At 36.0% G+C, this 22,100-nt stretch overlaps 1 protein-coding gene and 1 long non-coding RNA gene across 3 annotated transcripts in view; one reads left to right on the plus strand and one right to left on the minus strand.

Moving 5' to 3' along the window:
* The window catches only part of LOC137401083 (probable ATP-dependent RNA helicase DHX35), a 31,185-nt gene extending 9,448 nt beyond the window's left edge, over positions 1-21,737 (plus strand). Inside the window, exons 7-18 of one of the 2 annotated variants that reach the window (XM_068087438.1) lie at positions 106-137; positions 900-1,078; positions 1,936-1,989; positions 2,116-2,220; positions 2,518-2,642; positions 3,955-4,200; positions 8,721-8,798; positions 10,976-11,105; positions 12,298-12,457; positions 16,098-16,209; positions 21,280-21,347; positions 21,597-21,737. In XM_068087438.1, the coding sequence (XP_067943539.1) occupies positions 106-137; positions 900-1,078; positions 1,936-1,989; positions 2,116-2,220; positions 2,518-2,642; positions 3,955-4,200; positions 8,721-8,798; positions 10,976-11,105; positions 12,298-12,457; positions 16,098-16,209; positions 21,280-21,318 (1,260 nt within the window). In that variant the 3' untranslated portion in view covers positions 21,319-21,347; positions 21,597-21,737. The remainder of the gene's footprint in view (positions 1-105; positions 138-899; positions 1,079-1,935; positions 1,990-2,115; positions 2,221-2,517; positions 2,643-3,954; positions 4,201-8,720; positions 8,799-10,975; positions 11,106-12,297; positions 12,458-16,097; positions 16,210-21,279; positions 21,348-21,596) is intronic. The other variant, XM_068087447.1, reaches the window with a different exon arrangement.
* LOC137401168 (uncharacterized) lies at positions 5,217-8,360 on the minus strand. Its single transcript, XR_010979295.1, has 3 exons — positions 8,256-8,360; positions 7,552-7,658; positions 5,217-5,664 (listed from the first exon to the last, which is right to left on the minus strand). It is a non-coding gene; the product is annotated as an uncharacterized lncRNA (long non-coding RNA).
* Positions 21,738-22,100: the final 363 nt, after the last annotated feature.

The raw sequence follows: 22,100 nt of genomic DNA on the forward strand, positions 1-22,100 counted from the left end.
TGTTTTAGCACGAAAATCTTTTGTTTATAGTTTCAGACTTTGGTTTATAGTTTCAGACTTTGTGTTTTTAATCATCTTAACCTCAACTGTTATCTTCTTTTGTAGGACGAAATAGATTTTGCAGTGGCAGAGCTGAGGTATGTTATTGAACAACATTGCTTGGAATTTTTAACATTTCTATGTTAGCTGAAAAGAATGTTCGCTTGTAGCAGCTGCAACAGTTCTGGCTAGCATCGTAGTTATAGTAGTTGGTGCGAGTGTCAAGGCTGAAATAGTCTAGAGATTAAGTATGAGTCATTGCGAAACGCTAGTATCATTGCCAGCCTTGCTATGAACACTCTGTAAAGCACACCAGAGTGTTGAACAAAGTGTAATCTTATGCTTTTGACAATTATACTTAAAAATTATAATTAATTTTTATTACGATGTTTGTAATGAAAATAATATTTTTCTCAGTATTTGTATGTGATAATTTTATTTTTAAAGCAGTTCTAATTTCAAATTGCATTGTATCACTTTAGAATCAGGTTTTTGTTATACCATGAACTTTTCCTTTCTGTGCATTTTATTTATTTTATTTTCAGACTGATGATTAGCTAGCCAATCATGGCAGAAAAGATAATCTATTATCCACAAATAAACCAGTGTCCCGACGATAGTGTTAGCACCAATACTGGTGGATTTTCAGCGAATTCGCTTGATATCTTTTCATAGTATTTCAGCCTTACAATTTGTGGCGATGTTACTCATAATGTTGATAATGAGAAGTTTCAGATACAATTGTGAAGACTAGTCTCGGAACCTTGACAGCTATTTTGCTCACTATCGTATTTATATATATATATTTATATATATATATAACGTATTTGGGAATATCTACTCTCTGTTTATTGCTTCAGGGAAATTAGCAGGGATTTGTCTTCTCGTCATCAAAAGATGATGATTTTGCCGATGCATGGCAGTCTACCAGCGAATTATCAAATGAAGGTATTTCAGCGAACCCCACAGGACACGAGGAAGATTGTTTTAGCAACCAACATAGCTGAGGCCTCTATCACCATAAATGGGATAGTTTATGGTGAGAGTTAGTGGCTTAAATTCTTGCTCTCCCTGTCCTGACATGTCAGGTTGATAGAGGTGAAACGGTCTCTCTGAATCAAAATCAGCTAATCTAGGTAAAAATCACAATTCTTTCAGATACAGTTGTGTTCCTCATGGATTAACTTTCAGTTTACCTTAGGTCAAATTCTGAATCATCATGGGTTTTATTGTGGGTGACTGTGTGCTGTACTTTGAGTAACGATGGGTTGTACTAGCGGTAACTGTAGGTTGTACTATGAGTAACTGTGGGTTGTACTATGAGTAACTGTGGGTTGTACTATGAGTAACAATAGGTTGTACTTGTGGTAACTGTAGGTTGCACTATGAATATGTAACTGTAGGTTGTACTATGAGAAATTGTAGGTTGTGCTATGTATAATTGTAGGTTGTACTCTAAAAAACTGGGTTGTACTATGGGTAAATTTAGGATGTACTATGGGTAAATTTAGGTTGTACTATGAGTAACTATAAGTTGTATAATGCGCAACTGTAGGTTGTACTATGATGTACTATAGGTAAATTTAGGTTATACTGTGAGTAAATTATAGGTTGTACTGTGAACAACTAGATTGTACTGTGACTACTGTAGGTTATACTCTGGAAAGCTATGAGTTGTACTATGGGTAAATTTAGGTTGTACTATAAGTAGTTATAGGTTGTACTATAAAAAAACTGTGGGTGACCTTAACATAACTGCAACTTGCCGCTCAAACTACTGGAACCTTATGTGCATATTGGCTACTGTAAAACACATGCTCTTTCTGTGTACTTCATATCTCGTTTGAAAAAGTCATATTGCATGTCTGATGATGTCACAATATCGGCTGGTTGTAGTTGTGGACTGCGGGTATGTGAAGCTGATGTCTTATAATCCAAAGGCTTCTATATGTAAGTAGTAACTAGCTTTGATATTACAACCGTATCCAAAATATTAAAAAAATACATACTCTCTGTAGTTGTTGAAGGTTGATAGGCAGTGAACTATGATAAACAGTCTATATAACGTTGTTTTAGCATCACTAGTTATAACAAAGATATCACAGGCATCTGCTGTACAAAGAGCCGGGAGGGCAGGTAGAGTACGTGCTGGCAAAGTCTACAGGCTCTATACAGGTAACGGTATGCTGTTTGTCCTTACCGCTGTTTGTCCTTATCCGCTGTTAAGGGTGTTTTAAATTTTCTGAAGCAGGCGTGTTACCACTTCGCTGTCAATGAGGTCATTCAAGTGAATTGACTGCTGCAACTGTTCAATTCAGGTCTCATGACAGTGGGTGTAACCAAATTACTTTCTAATTTGGCATTTCAGGTTTATGGCGCAATGCAAATCTCTTAGAAGACATGGAGATAGTTTGAACTTTAGATGAAATATAGTATATATGAATAATATGATGGAGACGTTCAGTCATTCTTTTTCAGAGAGTGAGTATGATAAGCTATCAACCACTCAGGTGCCTGACATGCAAAGGAGTGACTTGTCTCCCCTTGTCTTGCAGATGAAGGCCCTGGGGATTGTTAACATCGTTAGATTTGACTACATATCAGTGAGTTCACCTACCCTACAGTCATATTTAATATTGGTAGCTTGATAAACATTGGAGAGAGTAATCATAGGTGATTACATATGCTCACAGCTGCAAATAATGCCATTAGTTCTGTCTTTAGTGACTAATTGTAGATTTATAAGGATAAAATATTAAGCTATCGGGTTTGAGGAGTAGCTACATATTGCTACATGGAACAACGACAGGCAAACTTATGATCTTAGCACATGAGGTGCAGTAAAAAGCTGTATTATAGAATGGTTTTTATGCAAACAGTTAATGACTATCGTATGTATTCGTGTTAAAACTACATGACTAACTAGTTGTAAACACGTCTGTGAAAATGTTCACAAAAGCGATTAGAGGTTGAGGGAAAAAGATTGTGTTTTGTATAGGATTCAAACCCGGGGCATTCTGCTATGTCACGCATCACACTACCAACTGCACCAATCATTCGCCTTGCAAGTGTTTAGAATTATTGTAAACATAGTTATTCTCTGTGCTTTATTGGCGCACACACCTCTCATGTCACTTGAGACTGCCAGGTTATTAGTTTTGATATAGTTTTATACCTGGTTCTGAGTTTTTATTGTAAATATCTAAAACCTTGTCACAGCTTGCGCCTCGTAGTCAAATTTAAAATATATACTTCACAACAAGAACACGCGATTGTGACGATGATTTTGTTGTTGAATAAGCAATCATATAAATGTTAGACTTGGTCAATATTGTTTTCATGGCACTGATTGATGTACTCGATTCATCTCTCAAGCAAATTGCCTATGTGAACATCGTCAGATCTTGTGTTACCTCAAGCTGCATTACAGCTGTCAATGAATCCTCACATTCCACTCTTGACAAATACGGTATATAAAGTTTTTATTGGGTTGGGTTGGGTAGGTGATGGTAGGTGGATGATTTGATCGTGTGACATTGTGTCAACCAATACAATGAACTTCCCTACACAAGTGTGGGTTGATGTACAGTTTAAGTATAGCCAACACTCAGTAGCTACAGCCCTTTTAGTGTCAAGGACAGGTTAATAGAACTCGGTCTATTCAGAGATAGAAAACTAGTATTAAAGGAGTATCATTGCAAAATTTTTGTTTTATTGGATAACGCTTTTGTTCTTTTAATGCTTTTTGATAAAATTTTTGAGCAGCATGACTTAGTACACAGAGTTTAGCAGTATTTCATTGACCATATCAGTTTTTCAGCCGAGTTCGATCAAAGAACTACATATAATACACCAATGAGACTTCTTTGAAGGAAACTAACCTTTGACATATCAATATTCTCATGAAAATTTCAGAAACCACCAGCCGAGAACATGCTGCAAGCCGTGGAGCTATTGTACGCCCTCGGAGCTTTAGACAATCGATGTGCTCTGACTCAACCAAATGGAGAGAGGCTGGCAGAGATGCCCCTGCACCCTATGTTTGGGAGGATGCTGTTGGCCAGCGCGGATATGGGTTGCGCTGAGGAATTGCTTACTATTGCAGCTATGACGCAGATACAGAATGTCTTTGTGCACTCAGCTAACGAGAAGATGAAAGCTGTGAGTTGCATTCTGTGAGCACCGTGTTGATTTTAGCTTTAAATATGACAAAATGAAATGTAGTTTTCATAAGATACATGATGAGAGAAGATAACTCACGCTAAGTGTTACAAGTCATATACATAGGATAGGTGTATACATATTGTAAGTGATAGGTGTATACATAGGTGATAGGCGTTTTTAGGAATGCCATGGGACATTTTTTTGTTAACAATAAGTGTGGAAAGTTGGTTCTAGAGGAAAACACGTAGCAACGGAAACTTGAATTGTTAATATTCCATTTAGGTTTAATCTTACCGGTAGTTACACTGTGCAAACAAATACTTCTTATCGACAAAATTACCTTGCTCGGTAGCAGATTGTGCACTATATCTCACTGCTTATTCGTGCTTATCGGTTTTTACAATTAGTGGTATGGGCTGCCAGTTCAAGTGAAGTCACAATGTTTATCTTGTGTTTTACAAGAGAATCATCTATACTCTTTTGATACGGTTATTACCTAAATGTAGTAAGAACAAGTATCCTCTACGAGATGAAAACTTACTGGATGGCTTTGAATCTGCGTCTTTTCCAAAAACTTATGTTAATGTTGTATGTGCAGGTTGGTTTATGAGTGCTTGAATATGAGTTTGCTTGTTTGCTGAAGATCTGTCAGTTTAATGCATATAGGTTATGTGACTAGTGGCTCCAAAGAACCAATTTCATTGTACAACTAAGCTTAAGAATGGTTTTGGAAATTTTAATACTTTAGATATAATTTTTTACGTGTGTTTACATGTAAGATCTTATTAAGCTTTTTGATTAATCGGATTTCGCTTTGAGTTTCGATTAGGGAGTAAAAGTCTTCTCGTCCTTTTCCTGGACTTACAAGGAATTGGACCTTTTGAGGGGTCAACGATCGTCATGACAAATGCAATGCTATTTTTAAGGTTTTAGAGACAAGAGTTGACAGTTCAACCTTTTTATGACAAGGTTATTAAATTAAGGGCAATATTTATGTAATATATTTTGTTATAGATTGTTAAGATCAGTAAACTAAAACTAAAATAAATAAATAAATCTTTTGGTTGAGCAAAATGTGAAACTATTTTAACCAATCAAATGCTGCCACAATTTCTCTGCTTGTTATGTAATAGGCTATGTTGGAATTCTGTAAGGGTTTAAAACAAGAGCATTTCTACATATATGCATATCCATGGCACCCCTCACTTTTTAACCACAGGGAATCTGTCATTCCATCACTCTTCGACGGTTTTTGGTCAAGTTTGATTACGCTTACAGTCAGGCCTCTCATGCTTCTCTTTGGTGTTTTGGTGATGTCAAACATCTCTATGGTTAGTAGTCCTAGTTGTCGTCTTTTCAATCTACGTTGCCGTATCAACTGTACTGCCAATATGCTGACTGCTGCCACTATGATTACGACTGCGCTTGTCACAGTAGGGAGGATCCAGACAGCCTGTATATCTGTATAGTAAAAATGTGACTATGTTATTGGAACCAGTTGAATAGTTTGTCTCGTTGCAGGGACCGTTCTTTCAGCAGATCAGTTATCAGCTAAAATGCAGGTTAATTTGTGTGTTATTTCATTAGTCGGTGTTTATGTCAGTTTGCTGACTGATTTTTTAGCAGGGTCTGTTCTTGCATCTGCCTGTTTGTTGGCTCATCAGTTGTTGTGCCAATCAGTTTGTCATCTGGTCAGTTGTTGAGCCAGTCAGTTTGCCATCTGGTCAGTTGTTGAGCCAGTCAGTTTGTCATCTGGTCAGTTGTTGAGCCAGTCAGTTTGTCATTTGGTCAGTTGTTGTGTCAGTCAGTTTGTCAGCTAGTCAGTTGTTGGGCCAGTCAGTTTGTCAGCTGGTCAGTTGTTGTGCCAGTCAGTTTGTCAGCTGGTCAGTTGTTGAGCCAATCAGTTGTCATCTGGTCAGTTGTCATCTGGCCAGTTGTCATCTGGTCAGTTGTTGAGCCAGTCAGTTTGTCAGCTGGTCAGTTGTTGAGCCAATCAGTTGTCATCTGGTCAGTTGTCATCTGGTCAGTTGTCATCTGGTCAGTTGTTTGGCCAGTCATTTGGTCAGTCCTTTGGGTTGGTTAGTTGGTTTGTTAGCTAGTCAGTTATTGGGTCAGTCAACATGTTCACTGATAAAATATTAGGCCAGATCATTTTGGTCTGTTAATCTGTCATTTGTCACTGTAAAGTAGAAATGTACATATATGGCGACACTGGATCAGGTCAGACACCAAGACTCTTTATCCCATCATGTACTGTAATAGCTGATAGATTGTGTCGCTATTTGTCTTCAAGGTTTTTGTGTAACAGCGTACAGTCCATGAATCTAGTACTGTACCTGTTTATAAACTTCTCGTCAATGTGGGAGGCAGATAACCTTTCAACACAACTGCTTTAGATGGAACGTCATCGTATAACTTTGAATAACTTGACACTGGTGACTATTGGCTGATTGGATCTATGCTACAACAATTCTTTATGTGGGTTTTTGCCATTTATTTCTGTTCTAGAGGCAGTTGCAATCACACAAATCTCATTGCGTTTCACGGTCCTGTCCTTTTCATGAAGCCAAAATGATGGTTTGGTGTAATTACATGACTACGTGTTCTAAGCATGTGTTGTGAAGATATACATATGTGAGCTGGTAATTGATGTGTCATGGAAACATGTTATGCTGAATAGCAAGCTCACAGTTAGTGGTTCAGATATAGCAATTGATGCTTTGCATCTCAGTGTCAAAACTACAATTGAAAAATTATTTATGAATCCACCATCCATTTTGATTTAATTGCAAAAGGTCAGTACAGTGAAAGGTCAATAAAATTAGTCAATAAAAATATAGGCATGGCCTGAAATTTTGCTGGCAGAGATCAACAGAGATTAAGTAAATATAATACCATGTAAACATATGGTTTTATATCACCATGTACCATGTTGATATAATACCATATAGCCTGAGTGGTTTTGACCCAATTGGGCAAAAACAATTGGTAACATTGTAGAGCACGATTCTAACTATTATACCGTATGTTGTTAGAGTGACTTCCACGGTTATCGCTTCAAAATTCATCCATTGTAGAGCACGATTCTAACTACTATACCGTATGTTGTTAGCCTGACTTCCACGGTTATCGCTTCAAAATTCATCCATCAAAATTTAAAATAAGACATGAATTTGATTTAAAAAGATTGATTTTGCAAAGTGTCATTGACCAGCCGATGAACATTGTAATTTTACCGCTATTGATCTTTTAAAATGTCAATTAAATTTTAGTTATGGACAATGCTAATAGTGTAAGTCTGTGCAGACAATGACAGATGCCACAAACAGTGGAATATAATAAAATTACCTTTATATAACGAGTTACTGCTCCGTAAGTTTCTCTCAGTTGATGAGTCATACCAAGAGTGTAGGTCTGTTGACGGCCTTGACTCACGTTTCCCTGACTCAGACAACCTAAATTGAAAATGCAGTAGCCAGAAGTATAGGTGGTATGTATATATGTCTTCTCATTGGATGAGAAGACTAGAGGTAGTGCATCCGCTATAAACAAACATGAAGTCTGGACTTCTGAATCACATTGCTGACAACCAACTTGGCGGTTATAGATCTAATGTGCAAACAAGTCACCTCGTTTTCAAGGTTATATAATGTTGCCCACAATGAGTTCAAGGTTATATAATTATGTTGTCTACAATGAGTACAAGGTTATATAATTATGTTGTCTACAATGAGTTCAAGGTTATATAATTATGTTGTCTATAATGGGTACAAGGTTATATAATTATGTTGTCTACAATGAGTACAAGGTTATATAATTATGTTGTCTACAATGAGTTCAAGGTTATATAATTATGTTGTCTATAATGAGTTCAAGGTTATATAATTATGTTGTCTACAATGAGTTCAAGGTTATATAATTATTTCGTCTACAATGAGTACAGCCTTTTCTCATGAGCCTTCTGTTGCGCTACTCTACCAGTCATGTCTAATTTTTAAACTTGTGGCAAGTATCATTTCACCGTTACTATGATAATGATTATGCATACCCACCCAGTGGTCCGACCATGAACGCATCCCACAATTAGAGCTAATACTATAACCAAGCATGGTTTCCTGCGTCGCATGTCACTCTTGTGTGCACCTATCTACCGTTCGTGAAGTCAGTGAACACAGCCAGCTGCCGTGCTTTACATATCGAGCTCATGTTCAAATAGAGTAAGGGAGATAAGACATGGTCATTTGAAATGTTTATTTGTTGTTGTGAAGCCAAACTTGAATAGTAGCCCGTATTGTAAATATTATGCCATGCCTTTGATCGCTTTATCTTTATACAAGTTTCTAAACAGCCATTTTGTGAAAAATGCTACTCCTACCCTAATATATTCATGCATTTGACCACTAAATCATCTGAATCGGTGAAAGATAATTAGGCTGGTGATAGGTTTTGTAATGAAGGATACATAGTAAATGTGGCGATCTTGTGCGTAGGGGGTAAACCTTGTCAGTTTGCTGTAGGAGAAAGTGAAGAGGATGTTCACAGCTGCTGAGGGAGACCACCTGACTCTACTCAATGTTTTCAATGCATTTGATGAGGTAATTTTAGTTCCTTTGCTCCTCTCTTGTCTCTTCTGTTGCTGCTCTCTTCTGCCTGTCTTTATGTGTCTCCTCACTTATGTCCTTAGTTTATTCATCTCTCTTTATGTGTCTCCTCACTTATGTCCTTAGTTTGTTCATCTCTCTTTATGTGTCTCCTCACTTATGTCCTTAATTTGTTCATCTCTCTTTATGTGTCTCCTCACTTATGTCCTTAGTTTGTTCATCTCTCTTTATGTGTCTTCTCACTTATGTCCTCAGTTTGTTCATCTCTCTTTATGTGTCTCCTCACTTATGTCCTTAATTTGTTCATCTCTCTTTATGTGTCTCTTCACTTATGTCCTTAGTTTGTTCATCTCTCTTTATGTGTCTCCTCACTTATGTCCTCAGTTTGTTTATCTCTCTTTATGTGTCTCCTCACTTATGTCCTTAGTTTGTTCATCTCTCTTTATGTGTCTCTTCACTTATGTCCTTAGTTGGTTCATCTCTCTTTATGTGTCTCTTCACTTATGTCCTTAGTTTGTTCATCTCTCTTTATGTGTCTCCTCACTCATGTCCTCAGTTTGTTTATCTCTCTTTATGTGTCTTCTCACTTATGTCCTCAGTTTGTTCATCTCTCTTTATGTCTCTCCTCACTTATGTCCTTGGTTTGTTCATCTCTCTTTATGTGTCTCCTCACTTATGTCCTTAATTTGTTCATCTCTCTTTATGTGTCTCCTCACTTATGTCCTTAGTTTGTTCATCCCTCTTTATGTGTCTCCTCACTTATGTCCTTAGTTTGTTTATCTCTCTTTATGTGTCTCCTCACTTATGTCCTTAGTTTGTTCATCTCTCTTTATGTGTCTCCTCACTTATGTCCTCAGTTTGTTTATCTCTCTTTATGTGTCTCCTCACTTATGTCCTTAGTTTGTTCATCTCTCTTTATGTGTCTCTTCACTTATGTCCTTAGTTGGTTCATCTCTCTTTATGTGTCTCTTCACTTATGTCCTTAGTTTGTTCATCTCTCTTAATGTGTCTCCTCACTTATGACCTTAGTTTGTTCATCTCTCTTTATGTGTCTCCTCACTTATGTCCTTGGTTTTTTCATCTCTCTTTATGTGTCTCCTCACTTATGTCCTCAGTTTGTTCATCTCTCTTTATGTGTCTCCTCACTTATGTCCTTGGTTTGTTCATCTCTCTTTATGTGTCTCCTCACTTATGTCCTCAGTTTGTTTATCTCTCTTTATGTGTCTCCTCACTTATGTCCTTGGTTTGTTCATCTCTCTTTATGTGTCTCCTCATTTATGTCCTTAGTTTGTTCATCTCTCTTTATGTGTCTCCTCACTTATGTCCTTAGTTTGTTCATCTCTCTTTATGTGTCTCTTCACTTATGTCCTTAGTTTGTTCATCTCTCTTAATGTGTCTCCTCACTTATGACCTTAGTTTGTTCATCTCTCTTTATGTGCCTCCTCACTTATGTCCTTGGTTTGTTCATCTCTCTTAATGTGTCTCCTCACTTATGTCCTTAGTTTGTTCATCTCTCTTTATGTGCCTCCTCACTTATGTCCTTGGTTTGTTCATCTCTCTTAATGTGTCTCCTCACTTATGTCCTTAGTTTGTTCATCTCTCTTTATGTGCCTCCTCACTTATGTCCTTGGTTTGTTCATCTCTCACACCACTTTTTTTCCCTATTGTTTTCTCGTTATGCTTATTTTTTCATATTTTCTGCTCCTAGTTTTTGAATTATGCTTGTTTTTGTTTTTTATCGCTAGTATGTCACCTAAATTTCATATCTCTTTTTTCCCTTTCCTGCCTTTTCCATTTCATGCCTTTTTTTGTTTATATTTGTTTTTTTCATTTCTGATGCTCAATTTTTGCGTAGATTTTCTTAGCACATCCTTTATGTATTTTTATTTACTTGATACCATGAATTTATTTATTATAATTTTTACTTTTGTTACTTTATTAGTACATTTTTACCATTTCTTATTTGTAGCCGACCATTGAGCTTGTTTAGTTCCTCATATATCTCTGATATTTTCTGACTACATCGTCAGCCTTTCTATTCTGTTCTCTAAATATAGTAGCGATTGAACAATCATAGCTAGATAAAGGTCTCAGTCTAAGTGAAAGAAAACACATGAGAAATTCCCTTCTACAAGTTTTCTTCCATATGCTCTTATCTTATGTTTTATCAGAATCATCGGAGTCAGAAGTTCTGTCGACAGCATTATCTCAATTATAAGGGTCTGCTTAGAGCGCTGTCTATACGGCAGCAGTTAAGGAATGTGCTGTCAAGGTTCAAGCTACCCATTGAGTCTTGTAATGGTAAGGAGAGTTAATTATGTTGGTGTGGTAAAGCGACTCATTCAGCTCCCGCTTGCAAATGTGTCGCAAACTTTATGTTTATTTGTCTGTTTATTTTGCTTCATTTAAATAAAACTAGCAGTAAGCTTTGTGATGCCCAGAATTTTTGTTGTTTTAAATCAGATAACCTGCAGGTGGGTGTTCAAGAGGCTGGTTTTCAGCAACCAGACAGTTGTGAAACCGAGTATTTTAGCGACCTGGCGGAATACACGGAGCATGTGCGTGTAAGTGTTTGAAATATGAATGAAATCAGCCAATAAATGTAGAAACTTATTGTGTTCATACGGACTAACAGACAGACAAACACGATGACAACGTGGGATTTATTAATATCGATGATAGGAGGGAGATAAAAGTTAGTTGCTGTTTCTTCAACATACAAGTTTTTGTACACTTTTAATATACTCCTGATAGTAGTCAAACAAAATAATCACTCAAATAGTGTTAGGTATTAAAATCATCATGCTATTCGTTCAGTGGAGGTATTTTGGAATTGCCTATTGTAAGGCGTCTCAAAATTGTCCTAACCCCTTAGTTTAAAGCTCCTGCTGTTAGCAACTTTGGGAGTTGTCCACCCACACGATATGTAGTATTCTCTACATTATCAGCAGGCAACACAGTAAAAGTTTGCATACATCCATCCAAGTCGACTCAGTTATTATTGTAACCTAAATGAGTGACTTATCCAGTATTATTAAAGCTAACTGTTATCAAACACAACTTTTTATGTGTATTTTCAGTACATAGGTAATTAAAGACTTTCAAGCACATTTGACGTCATTGATTGGCTGTTTATAAAATTTTGCTTCAATAATATTTCATGCACGATCAGCTTTCATTAGAAATTATTTATGTTTTGTCTTGAACTCTTGCTACTAACACGAAGGCAGGCGCCTCTATCATTAATCAAATTGCTAAGAGTCACAAATTGTAAGCTATGTCATTGACAAATGTCATAGTTGTAAAAATAAGTTGTAGAGGCCTCAATGTTGCTCCTTAAGATGCAGTTTTCACAGCTTTTCTACCTATAGTTAAGAAACATGAGGCTACGCAAAGCTAACCTACAGTTTATTTTCATTAAATTGTGTTTTTACAATATTATTTATATTTCTGGTAGCGTTTTAGTCCATATAAACTTACTTGATTTTTCTAGGAAATGGCAGGACAGTGAGACAATGTATCACCAAAGGAATTTTTGTAAACGCTGCAAAGCTGCACCATACCGGTATCGGAGTCTACAGAACCGTGAGAGACAACCATGAGCTGCATATTCATCCCACCTCCGTTCTCTACAGAGAGGTACCTCCTCAGTGGTTAGTTCTTTTCCTGCATGAGAACTTTGAAGCGGGTCATTCATTTACTGTGTACATAAAAATCGTTAGGTGTTTGTCCCACTTATTTTGGACTTGAACAACTGAACCACGAAGCAGTCCGTGGGCCAGTGGTTAGTACACTGGCATGTAATCATAAGATCAGTGGTTCGAATCACAAAAGGACCTTGGGTGGTGTTAGGGAGAGGTTCTAGTCACAATTACTCCTGTGCCAAATCCCGTCAGCAGTTGGTCACAGTATATTTAGTTCCAGAATAAATCTAGTTCAGAACAAAATGCCATACATGCAGCAGAGAGGGAATGGATTTTGGTGATCAAGTTTTTCAAAAATTCTGCTAAAAAGAACTAGGCTACTTATTGCTATCAGCCAGTGTCTTACTTTTATTTTCTGTGTTAAATCTATTCTACAACTTGAGCCTCTACACCAGAATATATATAACAATCAACCACATTGTGGTATATAGGAGTTGTCTACACAGTTAGGAGTAGATAACAAATTTGTACACATTGTATAATAGTGTAGCTATGCAGCCATTAGAGTTGCCGTAGCATATTACAATTAGAGCTATTTTCCTTATTGACTACAAGCAGCTTCTATTAGATAGATTTGGTTTAATATGAAGTGGACTACTTGTGTGACTATTCCTCACCTTCTAATTGTTACACTACATGACAAGAATTAATTTTTTAACAAATACACTGTTCCAAAGACTATTCGCATATCAGTCATATTTTAGCATAAAGTTAAAAAATTATAATAGACATGATAATTTATAATATTTATAGTTTATTTTATAGTTTAATTTTTTCTTATAAATTTCTCCAACTCATCTTAAGACCTTAATCTTTTACCATTATATTATGAAGCAGAGTCTTTTGCTTATGGCCACCAGGTTTTGGGTAGTTAGACAGCTTTGTCTTTTTGTAACTTGTTGTCATAAGCTTTGTTTGTTTGGGCACATTTTGAGATACATGTTTAATTTCAACCAGTTATTTAGTGACATTTATGTAATTATTATTTATGGAAGTTGACCGATGACTGTAAAACTGATCACTGAGTGATTTAGATATGCTGAGACAGTTACAAGGTGACTCACCCTGGCATCTCCTGTGAAAGTTTCTAATGACTTCACTCTTTCAAGGAGTACGTAGACTTTCAAAAATTAGGAAGTGCTTGAGATGTATGGACAGTTTTCCAGTTCAACATCAAATCTCACGCTTGTTTTACTACATGACTCAATAAGTTTATTACCGCTTTTTTAGTGTAAACAGTTATTTTTCGTTCAAAAATAGATTGCAATTGGTTGACCTATTTAGGAATTTGAATTAGCTATTTTTTTAAGTTAATGCATGTTTACACATGTGGTCTTCAGAGTACTGATTGAGACTGTAGCTACCTGAAACTTTGTGGCATAAATCTTCACTAGTTTTTTTCGTTTATCAATACCAATATCGTTCTACATAAATCCAATTGTTAAACTTTTTGACCAACCAACCATATAACCATCAAGACTAAAATAACAAGTCAATACATTGAAGCCTTTGCAACTGATAAAAGTGGTACTTCATCAAATGCATGCAAATATAAAAATAAAAACCACAACTATGATCCTAATTGCGGCAACTGCAAATTACAATGTATTTTGTCTGTATGTCCATGTAAAAAAATTTTAAAACAAGAGAAACAAATAACTACATGCCAATTAGCTCATCAAGAAACCAATTCGTCAATATCCATTCTATTTGTAGTGCATTAAATCTTTATTGTCATTCGTTCTACATATGCTGAGCTAGCAAGGAAAATGTAAAAGCCGCAGTGTTTGATCAGACGATGAACTGTTGTATCTAACGCCATTGTATTTTATGCCAGGCTTCATCACTTGTAGTGTTGTATTTCACTCCAGTGACCATACATGTTTTTCAAATGGTAGCCAGACATGCATGTGTATTTGATCATGTTACAAAAAGACTAACACATTAGGCGCTCCTACACCGTAAATAATCCGTTCCAGGAACGTTTATATTATAGGGATTTTACGTTATACGAACACTAAAATGTATAATTCGCTCCAATATTTTTTCAAACTCACCCTATTGGCCATAAAAATAGGAAAAACTAGGCTCAACTTTTTAATTTGTTGGCTGTACCATAACCGCAATATTATTAGTTAGCATCGATAAAATTTTTCTTTTTTCTGATCAATTTCACTGGTTTTATATACTATGATTGCAGTAATTTTACAATAAATTGGTGGAAAACACACATATTTGATGTACATTTACAACGATTTGTTCATTTTTAAACTTCAAAATCTACTTTACAAAGTAAAACTAATAACGAATATTTTATGTCTACAAGAAAGCAAAATATAAATATATATTTAAAAAAAATATTTTACGAGCGGTGTTTACCTGTTCATCGTCTATCCGTATCCAAGGTCAAGATTTAGAAAAAATGTAACTTTTGGGGATAGTCCCACTCGTGTCATTCAGATTGGTAGACTGGCGGTGTAATGAATGTGCCAAACGATCGCCTTCAAGTATTTATGAACAACTCTCTGTCCTCAACCTATTCTCTGTTCTGTTAACATATCTGATGATTTTTCACAACGAACTAAAATGTCATGGAAGTTGTATGGATAATACATGTAGAGGCAACGATGTATGTACGTCGTTTTTTTCCTCACAAGTGCGGCTAGATATGTTAATATTCAATTGGCGACTTTATCCATTCATTCCGACTTGGCACTTTACAATATAGAATTCTTTACGTTGTATGAAGCAAAAACGTTGCAATAAATTCTTTACGTTATCTGGATTTTATGTTATAGGAAGTATACGTTTTAGGAGGGTCTACTGTACTTAAAAATGGCCTGTAATTTGGTGAAATATTCTGTGTGAAGCTTAGTGTTTATAGGTTATCTTACATTAATATGAGGTAATAGAGCCTTTCAATGTCTTCTTTAGAATAGAGCTTATGCTCGTAGTTGCTTTACTGTATTTTAATACTTACATGTTGAAAAAGCTTTATCTTTAATAGCTGTTTGTATATCTATCAGTATTATATCTTGTTTAGATGGGATTGTCTCAGGCGTTTGCTCTTGTGAAAGCTCTTTGGGCTTTATGAATTTGAATGGTTTTGTTCAATGGCTTAGGCAAAGCTTCTCTCTGATTGTACACAGCCGTTCTTAACATCCTTAAAGCAAACCTGTCAGTATTACATTTAATTTTCACTCATTTGCGTCATTTGTCATCATTCACTTATAATATATCACATGTTATCTGTCATTTACAGTCTGTCATTTGTCATGACACTTGTCATCTGCCACTTGCCATCTGACAGCTGTCATTTATAACTTGTCCTCTGTCTTTTGTCATATTTCACTTGTCATTTTTCACTTGTGATCTTTCACTGTAATCTGTCACATGTCAGCTGTTATTTACTGTCTGTCACTTGTAATCTTTCATTTCTCAGCTGACATTTGTCATCTGTCACTTTTCCTCTGTCTTTTGTCATATGTCACTTGTCATATTTCACTTGTCATCTGTCAGTTGTCTTGTGTCGCTTATGCCTGTCAGCAGTGCTTTTTAGCTGATTTCCATGTGTTTATGTTTATCACAGGGTTGTGTTCAATGAGATAGTGAGGACTAACAAAGAGTACATGCAGGATATAACAGTCATAGAACCTGAATGGCTGTACACTTTTGCTGGTCACTTCTACGAATATGGGACGGTATGTAGGTCTTGCATACTATTTCAAATTTTTAAGTTATGTCCTACAAAGTTTGCAAAGGTGATGTAACTGTAATAAACTTGGTGGACAATATTCTAAAGGGGGTATTAGCTGTTAATTATGACCACCAGTTGTGCCAGAGTGAGAGCTCTTCATTGTACCACTTGCCCATTTGTACGGGTATTAAAAAACAGCTTATAAACAGTGGCAGGTAATGTAGTTGCCTTTGGCTAAATTGAGTAAGTTAGTATACATACTGCTAAACCTACTAATAAGAGCCAGGAGAACAAGCTTTTGTGATGTTGCGCGTAACACAGAGTCGCTATGTGTATTTTAACACAGATAATGACTATCTGCCCAATGAATCCATCGTACCACCTATAGCTTAATGATCAGTTTGTTGTCTTGTGAGCAGGAGGTTTCTGAGATCAAATCTTCCGTGATACAGATTTTTCATAGCTAGATTTAATTACTATAACTGGACTTAGGGTGCGCAAAAATGTCAAAAAGACAAACACAAATTTATTCTATTGTAGTATTAGCACCTGGCTCTCTAAACGCAAGCATTAAATTTGCTACAGAATACTTCTAATACAGAATAAAATTAATACACATATTTAATACATTTAGAATACAATTAATTCTAAAATATGTAGTGCCTTCCTTTTTTATCGCCACTACCCCTTGCACTAGTCTTTTAGGGTTTATGGTTTTAAAACTGAAAGTGAAGGTATGAAACACTGTTGTATATTTTCCGAGCACAGAGAGCCAAACTCACTGAAGCAGAACTGCATACATTTGTACTGATTTACGAGTTGTTATGATTTACAAAACCTTCGACATTGCATGTTGAAAATTATTTGATATGCCGAGGCTAATACTTGCTCATATTCGTTGCTATTATGCAAATTGGCATCATATATGAGTCTTGAACCTGGGTGTCATACACACCGAGTTGCCTTTCAAATTGCTCCTAGCTTGGCATCTCTAACACTTATCAGGTTGTGTGCTGTCACCTTGGGATTTTTATAGGCTGTTTTTACTAAAACATAATATCTTGTGACAGTAAGAAGGCATGTTCTCAAAATCATTGTTGATTTTACATATTTGAAGTTAACTCTCATTACAAAGTTAAATTCTTGCTTCTCTTAGGTGTGTCTTTTGAAATTAATACCTAAGCCAAACCGTAAAGTGAATTAGGATATTGCAAGGGTAAACTATACGATTTCAAAAACTCTCTTTAGTAAAACAGAGATCTATTTAATTTAATTTCATCGTTTTAGTATCTACAGCTCCTGTGGCACAGAATTTTCTAGCAAACTGGATTTACCTTGCAAACAAATCACACGCTGGTGTATGGTTATTAATGTAGGGCCAGAAATTTTTCATTTTAACATAATATGCCAACAATACTGGTGATTTTTGTACTAGTGTATATCTATGATTCTTTATATAACGACTAACAATAAACGTACAGCCATACCTCGACATACGAGTGCCTCAACATGCGAGAAAATCAAAATATGAGCAAAATTTCAAGCAAGTTCCTGACGTGAGGTACAAGAAAGAGATACAAGGATATGACCCAATTCTCGATGCAGCCAATAAGTGGCCAAGTATGCAAGAGGCCACTTTCGATAACAACTTCACCCGCTCTTTCTCGTCGAATCAGTTTAAAAAAAGTTTTAAAAAGGCCGGCTAAAAGTTATGGTAAAAGCGTGGCAAAAAGCGCCAAACCAGAAAAAGATCAAAAATTAAAATGAAGTCAAAATTAGAGTTTGGTAAAAGCTTAGTAAAAATTAAAACTTAGTTTTAAGTGTGTGTTTAGTGAGCCAAATTCATTTAAGTTAAATTCAAAGTTTATGTTACATATCGTCACAAACGTCTAGTGTGCCGAACGCATTGCTGTCAAGTCTCTCTCTCTGCTGTCAAGTCTCTCTCTCTCTCTCTGCTGTCAAGTCTCTCTCTCTGCTGTCAAGTCTCTCTCTCTGCTGTCAAGTCTCTCTCTCTGCTGTCAAGTCTCTCTCTCTCTCTGCTGTCAAGTCTCTCTCTCTGCTGTCAAGTCTCTCTCTCTCTGCTGTCAAATCTCTCTCTCTGCTGTCAAGTCTCTCTCTCTGCTGTCAAGTCTCTCTCTCTCTCTCACACACTGTAGTGGCTAAGTCTCTTAGCCACTACGTCTATCTCGAAAGTAGGAACTGCATACAGTACTGTACATAGTAATGTTACATTTTATTGCAGATCATAACCACTAAATAGGTATTTGTTACTTTGTGGGCGTAGGTAGTGAATTACAACAATGGAAAGCATATTTTTCAATCAAAACAGCCAGTTTTTTTGATAGTATGGGAACAGATTAATTTGTATTTTGTTATTTTATGCCGGAAATTTTGTTTTGTGATATGAGAACATCGACATACAAGCTCAGTCCTGGAACATCGACATACAAGCTCAGGCCTGGAACATCGATATACAATCTCAGTTCTGAAACATCGATATACAATCTCAGTTCTGCAACATCGATATAGAAGCTCAGTCCTGGAACATTGACATACAAGCTCAGTTCTGCAACATCGACATACAAGCTCAGTTCTGGAACATCGATATAGAAGCTCAGTCCTGGAACATTGACATACAAGCTCAGTCCTGCAACATCGACATACAAGTTCAGTCCTGGAACGCATTAAGCTTGTATGTCGAGGGATGACTGTACTGTTGAACATTTATGCACACAGCCGGAGCGTATAACTCCAAAATACATTGGCAGTTTTCACCATACTAAAGTAAACGAATGTTGTTGTTGCTCAGAATAATTTTAGTCAAGATTGAAGTGACTTATTCAAATGGTTAATGCATTACTAAATATTGTTCAACAATTTATTTAAATCTTAGCTTTAAGCCCTACGTTGCCTTGAATTCTTTCATTTACAATCAGATAGCCTGTAGCACCCGTATAAATTGTCAACGCAAAGTTCTGCACTCTTTTCACCCCAACAATCTATGAACGCATTTATCGAGGGCAATGCCTTTTACGTCTGCGAAAACGCATACTTGATTTTCTAATCAGATTTGTGTTTAGGAAGTTGCTTCTCAGGAACCAGATGAGAAGTTTTGAAACCAAATATTTAAGCGACCTGGTGGAAGGCACGGAGTGTCTGCACATGAATTTTGGACAAAAAATATGGAAACGCATAGCGTTTACGCAGACTAACAGACAGACAATGATAATGTGGGATTTAATAATATAGATGTCAGTTGACAAGTACACAAGGTTGATTGCATGTATTGCAACTAAGTGGACTCTATTGAGATAATAGAAGGATATTAAACAGTAGTAGTATTGCAGGAAATGATTAAGTAGCGATAGGATAGTATTGACTGTAGCTACTTATTAACCCTAGTAGACTACATATCCAAGCTGTTATTTTTCTAATGGTGTTCAGTTGTTCTTGGTCGACATCGAGCCTGCCAAGTTGATCAGTACACAAATTATTTTTTGTTATTATTATGTTATTCAACATCTCATACTGTAGAATGTTTGACATCTCATACTGTAGAATGTTTGACATCTAATACTGTAGAATGTTTGACATTTAATACTGTAGAATGTTTGACATGTAATACTGTAGAATGTTTGACATTTAATACTATAGAATGTTTGACATCTAATACTGTAGAATGTTTGACGTCTGATACCGTAGCATGCTGAAGCGGTGCTGATGTAAATTACATATTATGTTATTAAAGTTAAATCTGTTCCAAGGTAGACCAACAGGATATTCCATGTAGCGGTCTGACTATGAGTTGTCACAATAACAACAATATTGGAGAGTTTCTACAGTCTATATCTATTAATAAAAAGAAATAAAAATAACACGCAGTATAACCTGCTCTATCACTGCAGATTCATGCTTCGAATGGATTCAAAGTTGCTTCCACTTTCAAATGAGTTGGGATTTTATCGCTTCTACGATTCAAAGTTGCTTCCACTTTGAATCGTAGAAGCGATAAAATCTGAACTCATTCGATGCCATTTCACTTCATTAGATTTCACTAAATACTGATGGATTCAAATCAATTATACTCGGCAAAGCTCTCTCCAATGGAGGTAAAAAATTCAGCACACAACCACATGGGTCTCTGCTGTGAAAACGTTCTACTGCTACTCACTACTGTTTCTGCTCTACCCTGCCTTTACATTAACATTTGCATGCCAAGGATGGGTTGCTCATATGAGTATGACAAAATCATTATTTTGTAGTGAAGCTAGTTGACTACGCATGAATTGAGAAGTGACCATGACCTGAAAGTCAAACTAATATAGCAAGTTTCGTTTTGAGGGACACATCGCCGAATCTTGAAAAGATCTAAATTGCAACGCTAAATAGTTGAAACAGTAGGGTGCGAATTTGTTGACAGCAGGCATCTCCAAATCCATTCGAAGCATAGATACATGGCATATAAACACAGCATCATCTATCACTAGTGAGTGTTAGCTAGGTCCAACCAATAGATTGCATATCATAATTTGCAAAAAATGAGTAATTAAAAATCTATGATTTACAATTTATTAAATCATATAATAAATTGAAAATTATAGATTTTAAATAAATAATAACAATTTGTTAAGTTATTTATTAAATTATTTAATAAATTGTATTAATAATTTAAACATAAAAAATTTATATAAATGAGTACTAATAATTTAAAAATTTACTAATAATTTACACTGGTTCTGATATTTTATGGACATGACTACATATGCTTACAGTTGATACATTGCAGTAAACCGATGAAATAGTTCACTTGGTCATGTTCAAAAATGGAATCCATTTCTGAACATGACCAAGTGACCAAATTTTATTCAGATTGTCCTATCATAGCTCATCTGCTGCAAACACCAGCTAAACATGATATTATTTAAGATAAAAGTAATATAACGTAGTGGTAAGAAATCTAAAAGTAGATCAATAGCATGAAATTATTCTGAATTTTTAGCATCGATGATCTTCTGAATTGGAGTGTTGTTTTTAAAATCATTGAAATCATGAAATATATATATTTGTTATACAGAGCCGGGAAATATCGGAAAAGAGATTAAAGACCTCCTGAGATGAGGCAGCTGGGATACAGCAGACATTGTATGTCACAAACTTATCTCTCATAATTTTCTGTATTTTAACCAACTACTCTTGCTTATCTGTTACTGACATCTGACATGTATGCTAGAGTAGCTGGCTGGTAATGATAAGCATTGACAGGTGATTGTGAAATCCATTTGCTGGTTATGGTCTCTATTTTCGGGCACTTCATACTTGCCCACCCAAAACAGATTGTTTTGGTTTTTTGTTTATAAATGTTACAAATTTAGCATTATTTTGCCATTTCAGATTAATGAACTAGGTTGGCTGAACCAAAACTGGAGCTTGAAGTTTACAGAAACCTATGTGATAAGGAACGTGATGATATGACATGGCCTACTAGATCAGCTGCTGAACCATAAGATGCCAGTTGTCATAAAACCGTCAACATTTACTTTGGTTTGCAGTTTTTTCTGGCAAGATAAACCGTTGCGGAATCGGTGAAAAAGCTGGTCAATTCTTATTTCTCAAAATAGAATTTAAAAAAAAAGAAGTTATTTCATATTTACAAGTGTGTCACATGATCATGTTGTTGAGTATTTGCTTGTGGATGTCGCCGTCGTAGATAGGTTTGTAGACAGTATCCGGCAAGGAAAGTTAGACCACCTGTTATTATTCCAACAGAAATACATCCTGCCCTGATGACTGCATTTAGCGTGTAGTTAGTGACCACATTGAGTGGGGTAAGTTGAGTCTGGTTAATTGATATGGCTTCAGTGGGTTGAGTTATTAGTTCAGTTTGTTTCATGTCTG

Source organism: Watersipora subatra, chromosome 1, assembly GCF_963576615.1.
Source record: "Watersipora subatra chromosome 1, tzWatSuba1.1, whole genome shotgun sequence".
NCBI classification, from domain to species: Eukaryota; Metazoa; Bryozoa; class Gymnolaemata; order Cheilostomatida; family Watersiporidae; genus Watersipora; species Watersipora subatra.